This window comes from Takifugu flavidus, chromosome 8 (genome assembly GCF_003711565.1).
Source record: "Takifugu flavidus isolate HTHZ2018 chromosome 8, ASM371156v2, whole genome shotgun sequence".
Lineage (NCBI taxonomy): Eukaryota > Metazoa > Chordata > Actinopteri > Tetraodontiformes > Tetraodontidae > Takifugu > Takifugu flavidus.
Window position 1 is genome coordinate 14,338,911 of NC_079527.1, and position 20,303 is coordinate 14,359,213.

General features: G+C 44.9%; 1 protein-coding gene across 2 annotated transcripts; it reads right to left on the reverse strand.

The window, feature by feature from the left end:
- Positions 1 to 6,254: 6,254 nt before the first annotated feature.
- LOC130530471 (transmembrane and death domain protein 1-like) lies at positions 6,255 to 11,902 on the reverse strand. 2 transcript variants are annotated; one of them, XM_057041662.1, is made up of 5 exons: positions 9,599 to 11,902; positions 9,323 to 9,514; positions 8,999 to 9,118; positions 7,889 to 8,035; positions 6,255 to 7,493 (listed from the first exon to the last, which is right to left on the reverse strand). In XM_057041662.1, the coding sequence occupies exons 1-5, from the start codon at positions 9,675 to 9,677 to the stop codon at positions 7,300 to 7,302; spliced, it is 732 nt and encodes a 243-aa protein (XP_056897642.1). In that variant the 5' UTR covers positions 9,678 to 11,902; the 3' UTR covers positions 6,255 to 7,299. The 2 variants fall into 2 exon arrangements, with proteins under 2 accessions (XP_056897642.1, XP_056897641.1); XM_057041661.1 differs by having other exon boundaries at positions 9,323 to 11,902.
- Positions 11,903 to 20,303: the final 8,401 nt, after the last annotated feature.

Here is a 20,303-nt window from a genome sequence, read left to right on the forward strand (position 1 = left end):
AGAAGCTTTCAGAAACACTGCAGGAGGCAGAATCATACACAGAAGAACCCGTTCAAACACGTGCACGAGTCTGAACGGGTCCTAAATGGAGCCGACGGCTCATCTGGGCTTTTAAAACATCTCCGCTTTTCTTCTTCTTCCCCCGTCACGACAGCGGAGGCTTTTAAACTGACAAGAAGGAACCTGAAGCACGGTGAAGAAGTTCAGCCACAACAGTTTCATCTGAAAAATGACCAAGAAGGTCGTGAGGTTGTCGACAACTCAGCTGTCCGAACGCACCTCGACCCTGAGATGTGATAAGAGGTTTCTGCAGGGGGTAGTTGGGAGGGTGAACATCATAAAATGACCCAATTCAACCTGACAAATGTGTTTGAGGAGATCTTTGTCTTTAAAGAACTGGTTGAGCTAAATTCTGGGGAAGTCAGAGCTCATTTTGTTGCTGTAGCCCACCAGCAGAGGGCGCTGCCGGCTCATTCTGGACATCGAGTCAAAGCAGAAGCCAGAATCAGAAGAAGAATCAGAAGCAGATTTATTGCCATTGTTCATGTAATACACAGTATTACACAAGCTAGGAATTTGTCTTGGTGTGATGCTGCGACATTCAACATAAAGAAGACAACACTAGAATAAGATAAATAAAATAAGACATATATACAGTATATATACAAATAGTAAGCCAGGAGTCCTTAGAAACAATCATCAGAGACGAAAGCTGTGGGCTTGGACAGGTGAGGGAGGCCTGGGTTGACCAGAGACTGGAATGGCCTCATTTCAGTGCTTCATGCCTCCATATTCTTCTGCAGCTGCACGTGCACTCACCTCTCCTGATGATTTCTATCCCGCATTGATTCTTGAAAAAGCTGCGACTGTGGCTGAGACTTCACAGGTAATATCTCTTCCTGGACAGCAGGGCTGGTGACAGGCTGTCCAGCGGTCTTCAGATAATACATCTGCCATGATGAGGATGAGCTGCAGCATCAGAGCACGTTACTCCTCACAGCAATAACAGATATCATCAACGGCAGGTCTCACTCGACACACGGGGCTGTGGGACTGTCTGCTCCTATGCTGAAGCCGTTGCTTTTGCAGCAGAGCTTGTTCCCCTCCAGCCACACCGGCGCCTCGTGCACCTGGTGGCGAGGGAGCTTGCAGAGGTGGTGAGCTTGTGGTGAGCGCCTCCGTGGGCGGCATCTAGGCAGAAGGTATGTGTGCAGCCCAGCACCTCAGTCCAGCCGACCCACAGCTGACTGCTTCCTCTGGGGATAGTATGCATAAACTGTAACTACGGATAATAAACTGTATCTACGGATAATAAACTGTAACTACGGATAATACACTGTATCTACGGATAATACACTGTATCTACGGATAATAAACTGTATCTACGGATAATAAACTGTAACTATGGATAATAGCAAGATGTTGGTCCGTTTGAGGAGGGTTGAGTCAGTGTCCTGCATCAAGCAGAGGAAACCTCTAAGGAGAATGCTGTCTTCCACCTTCAGGCTCCAGTTGGCCGTGGACCTTCCGCAACGCCTTTACTTTTATGTGAGTTTTGTAAAACTTTGTGTTTCCAATTAAAAGATTTCAATAATAAAATATCCACACATTTACCAGATGTTTAATGTTAATTTATAGACACACATATACTGCAGTTACCATTTTCCTTTCAACTGGGTTTGCATCATCTCTTTTTATCACTTATTGTGACTTTAGACTTATTTTGGCTTAAAAACAAGCGTCTCATCCCCCACACGTGAGGTAACACAAGGATACATAACATAGTGGAGCGCGATCAAAGGTCGCCCCTCCGGGATCTGGAACATCAAAAAGATGGAATGGGATCTTCTCTGGCCAATCACCAACAGTTCCTAAAAAGTTCATTGTCTGCTAAATTTCATGAGTCAATTTTTAATTTATTGTCTGTGTGAACGTACATCTGCTGCTGTGTGACCATACAACAGATGATGGAAACTTGGCTCTCAGGATGTTTTACTCAGGACTTTGACCAACTCTTTGGCCATCAGAGGGTGATTGTTTAGCCTAAGCAGCTCTTCGTGGATTAGTTCAACCTTTTCATGAAGCCGAACAATTTTGTCTTTGATCTTCTCTGCCAGTATCTCGTAGACGTATTGAAGCTTCTGCATTTCCTCCAACCTCTTGTCCAAGGTTTCAGCCATGGTTGTGCTTTTACGCTTCTGCCTGTGAAAGATGTTGTTCGCATTACCTGTCCATCTCCCACAGAAAAAGTTGATCAGCCTCTTGCAGATGGAAGGTCGATATTCCAGCATTTTCTCATCAAGGCTCTTCATCCTTTTGCGAATAATGCCTAATTCCTTCTGTTGATCATCCACGATGGCCCTAAATATGTTGAGGATGTGTTCAGCTCTCTTGCCTTTGGTCTTGAGCTCTTCAGCCTCATTTGTGGCCCTACATTTCTCTTTAAGGAGAAATCTCATCCTCTTCTCATTCCTCTTCCATGTAGGACAGAACAGCGCAGAGATTCTTTTACACATCGAAGGCTTTCGTACTTTGTCTGTGTTTTGAAGTATTGTCTCATAAAGTTCCTCAATGTCCTTAAAGAATGCCTTTATCACATTTGTAAAGATGCCTTGAAGCTTTATTGTCCTCATCAACTCTTCTTCGTGATCAGTAGCGCTGTATTTAGCATCACGTATGTGTTTAGCCACGACATTCATTATTGTTTCTAACTCGATCTTCTCGGCATCCCATCTATCCTTTTCCATGCGATAACTGACAGTTTTTTCACTATACATCGATCTATCATCCATTTTTTCCTCCAGCTCCTTCACCTTTTCTTTCAGACCATCCTTTTCCTCTCCCAGCTCCTTTATGATGCTGTCATTTAAACTCTTACGTTTTTCTTCTTCCTCAACTGCTTGCTGGTGTTTATTGAAGCTCTCCTGAAGATCTTGTATCTTTGAAACCATCGCACGACTTTCATGGAAACTTTTAATCTTTTCTTTTGCCTCCACATCTTGTTGGAATTTGCTGAGACTCTCCTGAAATTCTTGTATGCTTGAAACCATCGCACTATGTTCATTTAAACTCGTAACGGTTTCTTCCACCTCCACTCCTTGTTGGAGTTTCTGGAGGCTGAGCTGAAGGTCTTGCATGCTTGAAATCATCGAACTTTCACCTAAATTCTTAAGGTTTTCTTCATCCTCCACTGCTTGCTGGAGTTTATTGAGACTGTCCTGAATGACTTGGGGTCTTGAACTCATTGCACCATCTAGATAAGTCAAATTTCCTTCTTCCGACTTCTCATTTTCTTCAATAATTCTGTCAGTCTTTCCCTCATCTGAGTGATATAAAGTTACTTCAATATCTAGGAGGTCCTCAAACAGGCTCTCAATCAAACAGTGAAGAGTGCTGTTCTTGGACTTCAGGTACTCTATGAACTCGGAGTCGGGAAGAAGCTTGGCGCTGTCGTCGATCACAGGCGTTTCATTATATTTCTGAAAACGTTTGCGTAAGAAAAGTTTTTCTCTATCTGCCAACTGGGACTGTTCCATTTCATCATGAAAAACCCCCAAGAGGTTTTTCAGGGTGTTAAAGTTGTTGAGAAGGGTACAGTTCTCTTGGAGAAGAGACTCTTTTTTAAGGGTGATTTCCATTGTTTTGTTTTGTTAAATTTCTTTAGTTTTACCGAACTATTACAGTTAGGTAAAATGTTAAGATGTGATATATAAGCAAACCAAAGTACCGTTTCTTCAAAGTAACATTAAGGCTGCTAATAATGGGCTTTGTTGCCTTTGATCCTTACACTCCAGTTTTGAGCCCGCATTTTCTTCAGTTTTTTGCTGTTGAACTGATTTTTATTACATTTTCTTCCCAGGTGTAACTTTATATATCTCCATGTCTTTTAGTTTATAACGTGATTCGTCTTGCGTGAGCCATTAAATACACTGGTCTTTTAAAACTGCTTTTCCTGAGTATCATAAAAGGCATTTCCTCCATGTGAGTGGAGCAGCAAACAACCTGTTTTCTACCATTTACAAATCAAATGCTCGGATTTTTTTCGGGGCAACATTGTTCCAAATGTGTTATGTAGTCAGAGAAGTGCACGGCCACCATGACCAGCAACCCTCCCCACCTGTTCTTGTTTCCTGTGCTAATGTTGGTAAATGAAGGTGATTAAGGAAGCAGATGAGTTCTCTATAGCATCTTTCCTCCAACTCGGTGACATACTTCTGATTTCACCTGTGATTGGCAAGTCAGTTTCTCGAGCCAAATAAACTTGGGACCAGAGATTCCACAGTCTCCTCCTCAGTCTCCACCAGGCAAGGACCTAATAGCGGAGTCAACCACCCGCCTGTCTTGCTGTTAGCATGACAGTGACACACCACTAGCAGCTCAAGCCCGTCTACCCTCAGCAGAGCGTGTTTGTGGTCCTGTTGTAAACACACACAAAATGGGCTGAAGAAAAAGAAAAATAATATAAAATAATATAACTACTGACCGCATTATAAAGGGCATACCAAGTGCACAACATAAATTCCGGATCAAAGTGCCATATCCAGACCAGGGAAGTCCACGTGGGTCTAAAAATCCATTAGTAAGATGTTGATATTTGACAAATATATGATTCTGCTCAGTGCATGCTCGTGTATGTATATGTGCGCTTAAAAATTGGACTTATTGCCTCGGCAGAAGGGATTTGCCATTCATGTGTCAGCGGATTGTCGCCTAGTCCGTAAAGGAAGTTCCCGCCATGGAGGGCGTGGCTTTTTCAGTGGCTCATTATCCGGTTCATTAGGAAACGTCCAGAATTCAGATGAGTTCAACATCAGAGCTCATGAGCTCTGTCTTCTTCACTTATCAATCATGTTGATGCTTAATTCTGCCTATCCCATCAGGATCCTATGTGAGCAGGGTCCTATATTTGGTACCTTGCTCAACGGCACCCTTGAAATCAAATGAAATCATAGATATTTATTTAAAATACTCATGATTGCAAAACAGCTTAAAATTAGCAAATTGATATCAGAATTTATTTAGATCACGCGGTTTCTGCAACAACACACTACGACCACTGGGTGGCACTGTGGTTTTTACTTTACTGGACCCAGAGGGTGCCTTTTTTTTAACAGCTCGGCTTTGAAAACTCTAAAGAAGTCTCAGATTCCCCCAAGGAACCCATGAAAGGCAAAGTTGCAAAAGACAGAGCCGAGGCGATTTAAGAAAAAGTACGATTGTAAAAGATGGTTAGGTTGTGATCCTGTTTCCTGTGATCTGGATGTATTGAGCAAAGGCAAAGTGATGGCAAAGTGGGGACTGCAGATAAATCAAAATGCAAATTGAGGGAGTGGGAAGTTAAAGCCTGTGGTGACGCTAAGGATGCCCCAGAGGCCCCGGTACAGATACACAGCATCAGCATAGTGATCATCCTCTCACGTCACCTCCCGTTCAACTAACTTTGCATCTGGATCAACTCTCGACTCCCAATCTGTCCTGAGCCAAACACAGGACGCAGATGTGTCCCCTTCATAGGATTCATTTTGGAGAAGTGCTGTGCGTTGCTAACGTCTACTTTTACACGCGGACTGACGTACCTGGAACACATCAGTTTCTTCTGTCAGCTCTATCCATGATGACCTCAGCTGAAATGAGAAATATCGGAAGTGAACATTGTGTTGCTATGTGTTGTATTTTGTTGCTAATTCCGAGTATTCAGTGTAAAGAGAGCCAGTCTGATAGAAACGGATCACGTGATCTGCTCTGCAGGAAACTGCTCTCTGCCAAGTATTTCTCAGTAAATGTCGACCAGCTCTCCCCAGCTCGCTGTGTTAAAGTTGTCATCGGCTAAATGCAGCCTCCTGGTGGGACTTTGGCAAAGAAAGGAGCGTCACATCCACTGCGCGGGCCCCATGCAGCCCTTCTGTGTCTGCAAGACATTCAGGCAAACACAACTCTTCTGCTCCCCCGGTGGCGACTCAAATCCAGGTGAGTGTGCAGCAGGTCAGGCCGGCGGTGCTGCTCTGCCTCCAGCGGCGAAGGCGTCAACAGCAAAATGACTCTGGTGTAGAAGCACTTGGCACTATAATTTGTGCAAATGCTGATTTATGAACTAAATGTTCATAATAGCTGCTTAGTGCGACTGTTAATCCTGTCTGTCATTTTCATGAAGCACATTAGGGCAGATTTGAGTTAATGAGGTAATTAGTGTGTAAGTACAAAAACAAAAATATTAATGAAGTACAAAACTAAAAAATGCATAAAGGAACCCGAGCCATGAGTGCATAGTAAGTTTATAAAACTATACTGCAGACACTGACAATGGGATTTTTTAAAATAATAAATAGTGTTAAACATTAGTTCATTAGTTCATTTAAATACATTAATGTGTTAACTAAAGTACACGCAAACATGCAAATGTACTAATATATTATGTATAAGATGCTGTGAGGATAGAAGTTAAACATTCTAAAAATATAGTTGTATATGCTGCAAATATCAACATCTCTGTTCTTTTTCTGCTTCAGGTCGTTTCTCTCACATCTTGCTGACCTGAGAGCTTTCTGTCAAACACTAGAAGCTGCCGTCACCACCAGAAATGCTCGGTTGCTTGTTAGCCTCCTGGCTGTTATTAGGCTTTTGGACGGAGGCATCGGCCGGCTGAGGGTGAATCGGGTGCCAGGCTGGATAATTAGATGTCCTTCGGTGCCAGACCGGCACGGCACCGTCACACACTACACCGGAACGAGCTTTGGTGTGAGGGCTGGGCTCCAACGCATCTGTCGCACGTCGCTTATCAACGATAATGCAGACCAATGTAATACACAGCACACAGCGAGCTCATCCAAAAACAGACTTATCTCTATCACATTTGCCATGAGTGCTTTTTTTATAGCAGGTTTGTAGCAACCTTTGTAGCAAGTATCAAAGTTACTGGCAACATATGGAAAATCTGAGGAAAGATTTACCCGGAAAAATTAGAATGTTTCATTTGCTTTAATAGTTTTGGCCTGCAATCACTGGCTATGCATGTTTTTTGGACTCTCAGCAGTGCTGACAGAGAGGAGCAGGAAATTAAACTCCGGGGAGGAAGGCCTGAGCCAGAAAGGACCCGGGAATCTTTTTTGCTCACTACCTCTACCTCTGTGCTGCTCTACAAGCACCTGTGCCTCTAAAGCTTTTATTATTTCAATCATGGTACCTTTTAAACTTTATATTGTTTGTCTGAAATACAGAATAAATGAGGGGAGAATACTTTCTTCAATATTTAATAAATCAAAGGTAAGTCTTTTGCAACATTGATCTCACAGAACCTGGAGCTTACAAAAAGGGGGCCCACCCGAGGGTCTGTCTGATGACAAGAATTGTCGAGATGGCTAACAGCAGGGTGACTATAAATCCTATCAGGGCGCCAAACAGTAGCATCCGAGCCCAATCCAGAGGCCCCTTCTGGTACGGACGAAGTGGAGGCCGCTCAATAATCAGGTCCAACTCACGCCAGGTCAGGTCCCTTACTAACACAGATAACTGGGATTTCAATATTCCATGGAAACACTTTAGCGAACTCTTTATCTAGAGTAAAGTACCAGAGAGGATTAAAAAATGGACAGGTGATAATTACATTTTTAAATTTAGGTACCAAGGGAAATACTGGTGAGTGTGCAATGTTGAGAAATAATGAGTTGGAGGCATGCCAGTGGCTACCAAATCTAATCCAGCATCTCATCTAAACACTTAATAGCTTCACGGTTGAGTGAAACATGATATCATTTGTGATTCAGAGCCTCTCCAGAGGAATGGACCAGTAATCTCTTGACATCAGCAGCCTGAGAAATCAGGGGCCTGGATGTGATCGCGCACGTGCAGCGGGTCTCCTGTGCTTTTGGGGCCAGGCAGCGGGACCACTTACCTTTTCTTTTTTTGTGTGTCATCGGGGCTTCTTGCTGGCGCTCCTTGGCACTGGATGGTATTTTTAAAGAGCTGACATATTTGTGGTAGTCTTCCACAAAACGTTTGATTTTCAAGGACTTGTCCTGGTTGATGTTCTTCCCCACTTCTGGAACAAAAGCACAGCAGAGCCTTTTTTCGCCGAATATTAAACACGCGTGAATTTCAGCCTATGAGAGAATGCCAACGCGCTTTTGTTATCTTCTTGTGCTGAAGATAATTAGTTCTGGCAGGAGAACAACTGTTGTCCTTCAGTTCGGAGTAGCACAAAACCATCCTCTCAAGTTTCTACGTATGAGCGATCCCTTCACAACTGCCATCAAGTCTGTAATAATTGCTGCATTCTGCAGCCCCCCAACACATGCGCACACATACACATGTCATAAACTCATCCCCCCTCCTTCCCCCTTTCCTCTCCTTGTCTTTTTCCCCTCCAGAGCCGCTGATGAAAGGAGCAGATGGTTTGTTCTGCTGATGGTGTCGGCTCCACTAAGTCCTCTGTCAGATCATTTACACCTCATCGTTGCGATGCAACTGCGCTCGGCTGCATAGCTGCGAGTACGCTGGACCGCAACACACGCCAGACGCTGGCAGGGTGCAAAATATGTCACTTTTGATATGAAGTTCCAATTAAAGTGGATCCCAAACGAATGAAGCAATTACTTGTCTAAAATAAACTATTTTTTCTTAAACACAACTCTGATCTCAAGTGAGGCTTGCTGAGATAATATCCACTAATGACTGTAAATAACTTTTTTTAAACCCCAACCCTAACCCCTAACTCCCTAACCCCAACCCTAGCCCTAACCCTAAATAACTTTTTTAAAACCCAACCCCGACCCCTAACTCCCTAACCCCAACCCTAGCCCTAACCCCTTAACCCTAAACCCTAACCCCCTAACCCCCTAACCCTTACTCCTAACACTAACCCCCTAAACCCTAACCCTCTAACCCCCAACCCCAACCATAACCCTAGTCCTAGACCTGGCTCTAGCCCTAACCCTATCCCCCTAACCCTCAGGCTCAACCCAATTGAAACCTCAACCAGATAGTTGATTTCTCAAATGCTCACCAAGGGCGATGTCTGTTCTGCCGATGTGCTGCAGGGCCCGTGAAAGCCTGTCATAGTAGATCTGTTCTCCGTAATGCAGCAGCCAGTCCGACAGGGCTGTGTGGCATTCGACATCAGCATCTGGTCGACACAAATCATATGATCACCTTTCTGTCTCCTGAATGGGAGATGAATCGCTGTTGATACTTTAATACACACACATGTACATGTTCATAAACCACACAGGTGCATTTTATTGACCCACCTGTTGCAGTAACGCTCGAGTGCTGCACTTGTCAGATTCAGACTATTAAAGTGTGTTTTGGGGTGTGTGCACCAACTAACCCACAGGGGCTGGAGTGTCTCTCTTGGCTCTCTGCTTGAGATTGAGTTGATTCTTTTCTGGGGAGAGCCGCTCGATGTGCTGGAAGATGTTCTCCTCTGGGTGAGAGAGGGCAACCAGGAGGTCCTCGCACTCCTTGGGCGTCAACAACTCCACAAGACGCTCAAGCTGATGGGCACCAATGTCTTCTGCCACTAGACAGCCACGACACACAAATCCCAGAGATGATGTGCAGTTTTGATGGAGGCTTGTTGATCTAGATGCAGCATTTATCTCACCTGTGTCCTCCCCAAGTGATGGACTCCAAAGTAATACAACAGAGAAAAGACAGCAAACACACATTTGATCTAAAGCCATTTTAACCTCAACTTGCACTTGCACTTTCACTATCACTTTGTTTCCTCACAGGGGTTGTCAGATCAGCTGGAAGAGATGAAAGCAAGAGTTGGGAGATCAAAGGCAGGATTTCACATTAAAACAAATGTTTGAGATCAAAGATGGGTCTCAGTCGGACCGATATCTTAAAATAATCGTAAAAATGCCGTATGACCTAAATGATGTTCTTGATTTACAATTTACTGATTTATTTTCTGTGTGAAATTAGACAGATTGTTGTTGGTCTAACACTTTTAGTCTTCCTATTCTATTTCGCTGGCCTTTGACCTGAAGATTCACCAGATTTCGACTGGCTCCAAGAATAGAATTCAGATGATTTCTGAGAGAATTAACCCCAAAAAAAACATTGTTACGCTGCAACTACCTGAGTGTACTAACATCTGCAAAAAAAATGTTTCTTTTAACTTTGCAGTTTTGAGGACTGCATTACCCACAATCCTTGAGCACTGCAGCTCTAATCCCGAGTTTCTTCTGGATTGAGAGATCACGACGTCGTCTCGTATTATAGGTGAGCTAATGTCAGAATACACATTTGTTCTATAGAACTGTAGCGTGATAGAGCACCAGAGCTTTAATAGGGTGACAATACCACCACTAGGAGCAAATGTAGGATAAAAACATATTATTGTTCTGAAAAACCATCTTTCTGTGTTTTATATTCACTCTTTAATGCTAGACTATTAAAACTTGCAAAGCCTGAAACTGTAGTTTGTTTATCTGTAGCGTGAAATGGAAAACGCTCGGAGCTACACAAGACTGACATTAAGTGAATGAATTCGTTTGGAGTCTGCTGGCTTGGGATTCCTTGCCATCGCTTTGAGATGGGGGTGGGAGGGTGGTTTGGGGTTTCAATTATGTTTCATGAGAAAAAAACAAGAAGAAGAATTCATGCTCACAACAGACACAAAGCTGATTTATTCTGAATTCTATAAAACTTTGTCCACAACAGCTCTGGCTTAAACCCCACCAACAAAACAAACAACCCTGAAGGTTTATGAGAAACCAAACACAGACTTTGAGGAACAACATGATATTATAATGTGTACAAGCAATAAAGTGTTGCCTGTAATGTCGCCTATAGGGAGAAATATTATGATGCATCTCTGAGAATCATGTTTAATGACATCATTGTGTGGGCCTCAGCGAGGGCATGTTTTAAATTGTTAATGAGCCTCATTTGCCAACCAGTAAAGGTTGTTTGTGTGGGCTGAGTCTCAAATTCTTCATGTTGGATAATGGAGGGAAGAGCTGCAATGCTCTGGGGCTCCGAGCCACTGAAAGTTGAATGTGGGTGGTGTAGAAGGTTGTCATGTGATGTTGCACTTACAAAAAAGAGAGTGAACACGGCGTTCAAGGTTAGACGATTTATTCATGCCACAGCCAAATTAAACACGTTGAGCTGTTTTCAGGCGACCGGAGGTGCATCACCATGTCTCTTACACTTCACACCACTGAAATCTGGTTAAATACACATACAGACTCCGGTGGAATGAAGGATAGAACACATGGAATATTCTTGCAGAAAGACTCTGGAAGAGAGAGCGCAAACACGGGGCGACCTTGTGTGGTTCACAGTGCAGAAGTGGGTTTCCTGTAATCTTAAACTGAGCAGAGGGGCCACTGGGACTGCATGATGGATGAGGAAGCCCCCGAGGTTGGTGGGGTGGCTGTGAGTGGGGCAGGGACGGGACGCGGGCCTCTCCCCTTCTCTTCAGTTACAGGTTGATTGTGAGGCTGAGCGAGACCAGGCCTGTCCTCCTCTGGCTCCAGGCTTTCAGGCTGTGGTTCAAACCCAGCACCCTGGCACGTCAGCACAGGTCTGATCCGGATGAAGGTTTCGTCATCGCTGCAGCCCCCCCCCTCCAGCTCACCAGACACCACAGACAAGCTGACAATCTGCCCTCCCCAGAGTCACACTCCCGGGGAAACTTTATGATCCTCAACACTTTTCCTCTTCCATGAATTTAAGACACAAAACGCATCACATGTGGGGTTCACATCCCAATGACTCCAGTCTATGACCGATTACAAAGGTCTAGTCAGTTCTTTAGCAAAGAAAAAACACATCTTACCTCTTTTAACATGCATTACTAACCTTCTCCACCCCTTAAACAAAAACATGGCTCAGCCTTCGCCGCGTCCCGAGGGTTCGACTGACAATGCTGCGTCTCCGCTCTGACTTTTGCTTTACCTGCTGCAGGTATTGGTGTTTTAGAGGATCGTCTCGACCAATAAGAATCCAGCACCTGAGTAGGACCGCCCATTTAACAGCCATAAAAATCCACCACACCCTCCCGTGTGGTATACATTTGGGTTTTTTTTTTTTTTTTTTTTTTTAAAAGCAAGAAAAGGCAATAAATTAATAAATCAAATTAAACGAAGTATTCTCTACTATCCAAGGACGGGAGGAACCCACAAATGAAATAAAAATGTTTCATCTGTTATTAATATTTGACGAGTCTCTGCAATAATTTGACATTTCATTGCATCACATATCATTTTTTCATCACACTCAAGCGTCTCTGCATCGAAAGAATGTATTTAAAGGGCTGCAAAACATAAATTATAGTTTTCTTTTCAGTAAAAAAACTTGAGCAAAGTACGAGTAGAAAGTCTCGATGATTGGAGTTATTATTGAAATGAATGTGTGTAAAGCAGATCTGCTTTCAGGCTTCACTTTAAAAAAAATGGGGCGACACCCAGCATCCTTCACCGTGAAAGGAGCGACTTTTTGAAAAGAATTCCTTCGCCTCACAATGGCAGGGTTGGTGGGGGGTTGGTGGTGTTGTCGGGGAGGGGGGGGGGGGGGGCACAGACACATTCCTGAGCTGCACCCAGCCTCACCTGACAAGATATTTCTCCAGAGAACACATTAATTTAAGCCCAATCTTCTTCAGCTGGGATTTCATTGACACAGACACAAATGTGTGTGAGTTATGAGCCACTGTTGCCCAGAGACAGCTGCTGCTTCACCTCCGTGTGGGCCTGATAGATCTGGACAATCTGACTTGTTGCAGGTAATCTTTGGGACGTCTGTGAGGTGACAGCTGAAAAACGAGCCTCCAGAAACACTCGGAGGCAGATCCACTCCTGGTTTACCTTCCACAGAGGAAAAACTACCGCAGCAGTACGAGCGAATTGTCTGAACTCATAATGGCTCTCCGTCGAGTGTGCATATGCAAATATGTTAATGATTTAACCTCGTTAAAAACTAGATATTACTAACAAAATACAGTAAGGTTCAATTTAAGGGCAAGAAGAGCTCATTTGGCACGATTTGTACACAAGGCAATTTAAAGTGCAGGAAAAGGCACAAAATTACACACAGAATTACGGTAATCACAATTTCAAGACATTAAAGTCATTTAAAGTCATATTAAACATGCCAAAGACCATGGAGCATAAAAACAGAAAAAGTTCCAGTGAAGAGATGAGACACTGGTTAAAGGATCGAATAGAAAGCTGCAGTGGTCTGATTTAAAGGAGCAGACAGTCTTTGTTCCACAGGTGAGCAGCTGAACGGCCAAGAGGTGCTTCACTAAACTGGGCCCCGGTGAGCCGAGGGGGTCCGGGTGCATCAGAATAACAAATCCAGCACGCGTCTTGGTCCAAGTCCATTCATGCAGAGGCCACCATTATATGTGGGATGTGATATTCCAATTATGGGATGGATGTGAGTCATCTCTTAGGGTGTTGTTGAGCATCACTGTAGAAAGTAAAATATGGAGTTGTTCTGTAACACCGGGACATAAATATGTTCAACAGGGACGCCTGTAGATGTAAAAAATAACGGCACCAAACGCGCTGCAGCAGATTTATGCTGCCACACTTCAGCAGCAGGACAGAAGCTGCTTTCATTCTTAAATGGTAGATTTTCTTGCTGAGCCTTTTTACAGATCTGTTTGTGTGTTTTGTGTAAGACTGGGTGTGAGCTTCATCTGCAGGCTCTGCTGCCCCGGGCCGCCCAGGCTTGTCTCCGCGGAGCTCCAATCAAACATCTGACTGGCTGAGGCTCCGCTGGCGGGTTGTTGTCCTGACTTGCCTGGGCAGGAATGCACCTAATGCACTTTAAGGCTGAAGCAGTTGGACAATGAAAGGTATACCTGGGAAGTCACGCCCAGAATTCAGCTGTCTCAGTAAAGGAGAACCTGTTTAAGATTTTAAAACAAATCCTCTGAAATTCACAGTTTCCCACATATTTTGGAGGTCCGAGGGCCTGGGAGGGTGGATCGTTCTCTCGTTCCATCCTCAGGCAGCAGGTCTGGCTGTTGCCTGGGTTCACGTGCTCCTCTCACTGACTCCTCATGGAATGTGCAGCAATAACAGCGGAGCAACAGCAGGAATGAAAAAAACCCCACATCTTTGGGCTTTAAATGGCTACTAGCTGGGTGTGACTTATAGGCAGCATCACTGCTGCACCGGAGAAATAGTATTTTATGGTGTTTGGATCATGGGGAACCCACACCAGCCCTGTTGCCACGGGGATAAAACGCAGGCACGGTTTCACTGTCTCGGGCAGCGATTTTGTCCGAGTTTTCAACATTTCCCCTTTCAGAACCATATTTCTCCCCGAGACAGCGAGCGCAGCGGCCTCCAAAAACACACCCTCCCTGACAAACACATTTAGGTAACACTCGACAGCGAATGCGTCAGGACTTGTTCAGAATACCTGCCTACGCCTTTTTTCTCTACCATCATCGACACTGGGGACATTCCAGCGGCCTGCAGGTGCTGATTAGCCCCGGTTTCTTCTGTATGAGTGTGCGGTATAAGTAGTCGAAGGGTCATTAAGCACTGATTGACAGATGTGACCAAAACTTTCTGATTAGCAAACCGAAACACGAAGCAAACACGAAGCAAACACGAAGCAAACACGAAGCTGCTGGGTCCCGTTTCATTTTCTCTCCTCGGCTGATGAGGGTCAGGATATGGTCATATCGGGATGTGTGACATTCATGAGAAGCCTGGATGTTTTGACCTCATATAATAAGTTATTCAGTGTGTATTTCTCTTCCTCAAACACATGGATTTATCTGGTGAATCGATCTGTTTTCCCCCCACTGGCCGCAGAGCGCAGGGTTGATGCAGAAAGTCAATGCTCCTGTCTGAAGGGACCAGGAAGAGGTCACAGCTCCGAGTCTTCAAACTCTGCCATCAAAAGCGAATCCATGACAAAGGAAGCAGAGAAATTAGTAAACTGAGTTTGTCTCTATATGTCAAATTGTCGTCCTTAGAGGTTTTAAAGAATCAGCAGGAGCTTTAGCTCCAATTAGCATAATTAGACAATTTCCAGCAAGAAAACACTAATGTGTTTTATGATTGTGAAGGTTTATTGTTAGTTGGCAGCACTTTTTACAGCTAAGGTCGAAGGAGCTGTATCTAATCCTCTTGGAAAAATAAAGCATGAAAAACGGGCCCACGTGGCATCGATGGTTACCGATTATTTAATTGAGTCGGTGCAGATAAATTCTATGAAACTTGTGAGCACGAAAGGATAGAAGACAATAATTCAGGGGCAAGGAAGCGAAACAAGGCCACGTTCTCAATCTCTCACCTCAAGGTGTTTAAAGCTTCTTGTAAAGGAGCAGGGACAGAATTAAGCAGGACTTATTTCTATTTCAACAGGCAGTTGGGAAAACAGCAACGTATCACAAGTTATTCACTTCTGACCAGTGAAGCCGAGCTGTTTGTTTTCCTCTAGCTCTCCTTGTGGACGTGTCCTGGCAGGATTTATGGCGTTCTTTAAAGATCGAATCGTGATTGGGTGGCCTGATTGCTCTCCATGTGTTCTCCGAGAGCCCTCCCTCTCGCTGGAAGAGGGCGTGGCTTACCTGCTGCTTTCGTCTCCCGCGCTCATACCTGCTCAGCGGCTGTCCATCAGCTCGTCCAAATGAACCCCCCCGCTGCTCTTTGGGGGGTTTAGTTGTTTTCAGACCCTGTCAGTCAAAGCTGGGGTTGAATTTTGTGAGAATTGTCAGGCTGTTTCTGCCAGCCGCTTCAATCATCGCCCTCTCATCTCCTCTGTTTTGGCTTCTTTTTGCTCTCTGACTGCTACGATCTGCTCCCCAAACCCCACTTCTTCCTGTATAAACACCATTTTTAGGGCGTTGACCGGCTAAGATAACTTGTCTGGTAACCTCTAAAGCCTATCAGCAGGCAGGACTTTGCCAGGTCTGTAATCTTTTTGCAGTTGACCAGGACACGGTGTTCCACCGCTGCCATTCTGCTTTTGTAAAACTACTCTGGGAGCTCCTGTGGCCGAGTTAGCACACGCTCAATTAAAGGAAATAACTGCCGACTTTAAAGGGCTGGTGACAATCTGAGGAAGCTGTTATCACAAAGGTCGAGAGGCCATAAGCTGAATGAAAGCCAACTAAGAGTGTTTGTGGCAGTCTGTGATATCTTTGAGTCGAGGCTGATACTCCTGCAACTGTGTCTCCCCACATTGCTGTTCCATATAGAGTTACAGGATTAGCCAAGCTAAGCCAGAGAGAGAACACATCAATGGTGACAGCAGTGCAGCGGTGAGCACTGAAATGGACTTTTCACACTATCGATGTTCCAATTTCATGTTTGTTTTCAACCCCTTTCCTTAAAGAAACAGGAGACGGGACTGTTTAACATTTTGAGTGCCTATAATTCAGCATCATTTAAATTTTAAACCCCAATTAAATAAAAATAAAAAAATAAATGAGGTTGACTGAGGTCTGCGTGCACAAACTGCAGCACACTGCGGATGAACCTGTGGTTTGTGGCACTTGTTGACGTCTGTTGAAGAGTGAAGCTGCCGACGCCGTCGTTCCCAATTTTTGACTTTTGAGTGGAGCCGCTGCAGAGGGAGCGGCGTCTCGGCAGGAAGTGCTGTCATCGTGGCGAAACATCATCTTCCTATGAAGCTACACCCACAGGAACTCAGGCTGATTCCTCCACACGCTCCAAAAACAGCACAGACCATTTTCATTGACTAAAAGGCTGAGAAATAACGTCACCCTCAGCATTAAATAATGATAAAGTTTGTCTGTAGTTTGTGGTTTTGGCGCATTTTCTCTTTAAATCTTTATTTATATTTGCTCAGCAGACGAAGTCGGTGACACGACGACAATCACGGTGATGCACGTGGTGAAAAAAAAAAAAGGCTGCCTCATTGCTGCTTAAACACAGCTAAAATCTGAGCAAATGTTGACGAAGCATTCATCAGGAGGACACAAAAGCCTCAGCAAACAGGCTGAAGCTGCTGTGCATCACGCTGACGGCTGACCCGTTCACCACGGCACCTTTTCACCGCCTGGTGGAATCAGGAAAAACCAGTGATGAAAACACCTTTGTCACGGGTAACTTTAGCTGGGAATGATGGTTGTAGTGGGGCTGTGAAGGTGACATAATGCCCCCTTGGGACACATCAGCAGGAATCCGCTGCAACTCTTGAAACGGCCGAAATGTCTGATAATCACAGAGCACTTAAATGCCTCATTTACACTCCCTCACTGGCACATCTGCCTTTGGTGCGGAGCAACACCAGGGTGAAGCTGCGAGGGTTGATTAGGTGATGACAGCACATTTGTCGCATGAACTAACACGTGGTATCTGCTGCCGGGAGGAAAACACGAGCTGTTGTCAAGGTGCGAAGTAAAGATCTTCTGCAGAGGAGCCTTCTGAGACTGCACATGTCTGAGTGCTTCCCTTCCCTGTCGGTTCCAACCCAACTCACTTGTGAAAAGGACTTTCAGAGATCTGTTTGTTTGTTTGCACATTTTAGCCTGGGCAAATCTACATCCATCATGTGTCTATAACAGATCTCCAAAGACAGACCGAAAACGCAGCATTAGATACGCAAAAAGGGGAGAAAATAGGATTTCTGACAGTACCACGACAGCCACAGGTCAATATTTAACCCACATATGGGTCCGAACATAGTTCTATTTCTTGAAATCACGGCTACTAAATTGGAAGCTTGTAATCTGGCCCCGGTTATTTTCTGCCCTCTGCTTATCTGAACAGAACGGGAGGAGGCGAATGAGGTTCTATCTTCTGGAAATAACAGCCGCAGGTTTACATATTTATTTGCTAGCAAAGGTTGGATAACACAGCTGGGGAACTGAATTATGCATCAACATCTAATGCCGGTTCCTCTTCATGGGCCGAGCACCGTGGCTGTGGAGGCCGGCGAGGACTGCAGATGTACGGCTGCGCGGACGCCCGGGTATCCAGCCCGAGTACGCCGGAGCAGCATTGTGAAACCTGGGTTTGATTGAAAGGCCCGCTCTCTAATCTGTGATAAATATTCATTCCTTGGCCTTTTACGTTCAATTGTTACGCTTCTCAGAATTAATGGGAATTTATCTGGTCAGCTCTAAGATGCTGTGGATACGTGACATTTAGAGGCCCCGGGAAGGTTTAGCATCTCATTCTGCAAACTTTATTTTTCAGATTGAGACAGAATTGTGGAATAATCCCATAATAGAAACGTATCAAAGGACGCACTTGGTCGGTTTTTCCAGCATTCCCTTTTCCTCCCTAAGGAACGTCCAAAGAGCGTTTCTCCTGACGTTTGGAATGCCGACAGGACCGAGCACGTCTCCCTTTCAGCAAAATGAACGATGTGTGCGAACTTGTTCAGATGTTATTGAAGGTTTTCTGTTCACTCTCTCCAAAATATGCAGCATTTGGCCCCAGGTTTGTGCAACAGCTGAGACGTCAGCAGGACATCAGCCAGTTCCACCACTGGGAGCTGGAGGAATTCAGGAGGTCCTAAAAAGGACTGAGCCCACAGATTTTGATAGCTGAGGATGAATGAAGAGAGATTTACCGATCGAACTTTAGATCAAGTCCCCTTTTAAACCCCTGGGGTGGAATTTTTGATGACATCTAGTGGTGACAATACGCATTGCAGGAATTGAGTAACTTCCCCCCCTTTTCAGGAGAAGTTTCTGTCGTTTTTAGTCAACAGACAAATCTTCCAAAGTATGGTCTCATTTGACTGTTATCCTATGATTTAAAAAAAAAAAAATCCTCAAAAATTCACCTAAATAAATACAAAACATCACTTAAACTCTCCGGTGCAGCAGGCAGGAAGAGCTGACGTTTGCCTGAGATGACTGAATGTTCTGGTCCTCAGAACAGTCCTGACAGGGAGGAATGGAAGCGTCATCGTATGACATCATCCGCTCCAGGTTTGATTACGTCAAATCTGTAAAATACTGAGTGTTCTTCACACCAGCACGGTGAAGAAAGAGTCATTTCGGGCAAAGAGACAGACTGTTCAGCCTCCTTCTGAGGCTTCTGAGGAAACGTGGAAGACGCCTTTATTTCCTGCCTGACTGACGCTGACAGGAGGCAACACGAGCTGCGGCGTTGCGAAGCTTTCTAGGCCCTCGTGTGATCAGCTCCGGTTAAACGACCGGACCCGTCAGCCCGGGAAAGCTGATCCTGTGCACAGATTTACTTTGAAATGAAAGCTAATACAGGTCTCTGCGCCCGGAGCGTAGATAAGGTTGGGGGGCTTCTCGGCGCTCTCTTTATTATGTAGCGGCACCATCAGAATGCATCAGCACGACACATCTGGGTGGAGGTAATGGGATCAGCGCTCCTGATAATGGTGGACAATTTGAGGCCTCATTTTGACAGGGTTGTTATGCTGCAACACCGGATCACTGGATCCCGATAACGATTAGGAGCCCGAATTAGTCAAACAGGCCGCCGTCGCCTCTATTGAGGCAAAGACGCGGTCAGGGGTCACGTTGGAGGTCATTCTACTACTGGACAATGAAACAAAACTAGAGAGGGACAATTTACACTCAAGACGTCCTGAGACGTCCTCAAACAAGACTTTGAATGTACTTGGGCGCCATCTGCTGAAGCAGGAGAGCATGTGTGGCCAACCCCCCCCACCCCACACACACACACACACCAGGGTCCTTTGTGACGGTTTAACCCACTTTTTGTGCGTCTGTTTTTGAAAATTACAAATGTTTTGCGCCATCTCTTCTCTCCACGCGAGCGACGCCTCGTGCATCGTGCGGAGGCGACTCCTCCAGCCGGAGAGGCACGAAAGAGAGAACACAGGCAATATTATTTCAGAACCCGAGCCGACGTTATTGCAGTTTAATGTGTCGAGGGAAATCATGGTGTCACAAGCTGCCGCGATGATTATTGAGAGCTAATAGAGTGTGATGTTTAATATAAGGTAGCGAAAAGAAGGAATCACTCACAGCGCCTGAGGGAATAAATTAAAGGTGGGGAAAAAGGGAGGATTGGAGGAAGCTGTCCAGAAAGAGAATCTTTATTACCACCTGCCTGGCGTTCTGGCGCTTCTTTACTGGGATGCAACAAATTTCCTACTGAGATCTCAATTCCCAGCCTCTGCAGGAAGGAGCGCATGGTGGCTGCAGTATTTACTGAAGCCAATACATTCAGCAAATATTGACCTGTGGGAAGCCTGCAGACGCCGCAGCATTACGCTTCCTTCACCGTATGTTTGGCTTAACAAGTCCACATTCCTCTCATTAGAGCTGTGTGTTCTCCAGCATGTGGGGCCCCACATCCATAAATTGGCTGTCTGCTAACCAGATCATACATGATTCATTTCTT

What these genes read in the sequence shown, in the direction of transcription:
- LOC130530471 (XM_057041661.1), bottom strand. Translation starts at nt 9,677, where the DNA reads ATGGCTTTAGATCAAATGTGTGTTTGCTGTCTTTTCTCTGTTGTATTA. An exon ending in CAGAACAGACATCGCCCTTG is followed by an intron (nt 8,036 to 8,998) that starts GTGAGCATTTGA and finishes CTTTTGTTCCAG; the next exon opens with AAGTGGGGAAGAACATCAAC. An exon ending in GACACACAAAAAAAGAAAAG is followed by an intron (nt 7,494 to 7,888) that starts GTAAGTGGTCCC and finishes TATCTGTGTTAG; the next exon opens with TAAGGGACCTGACCTGGCGT.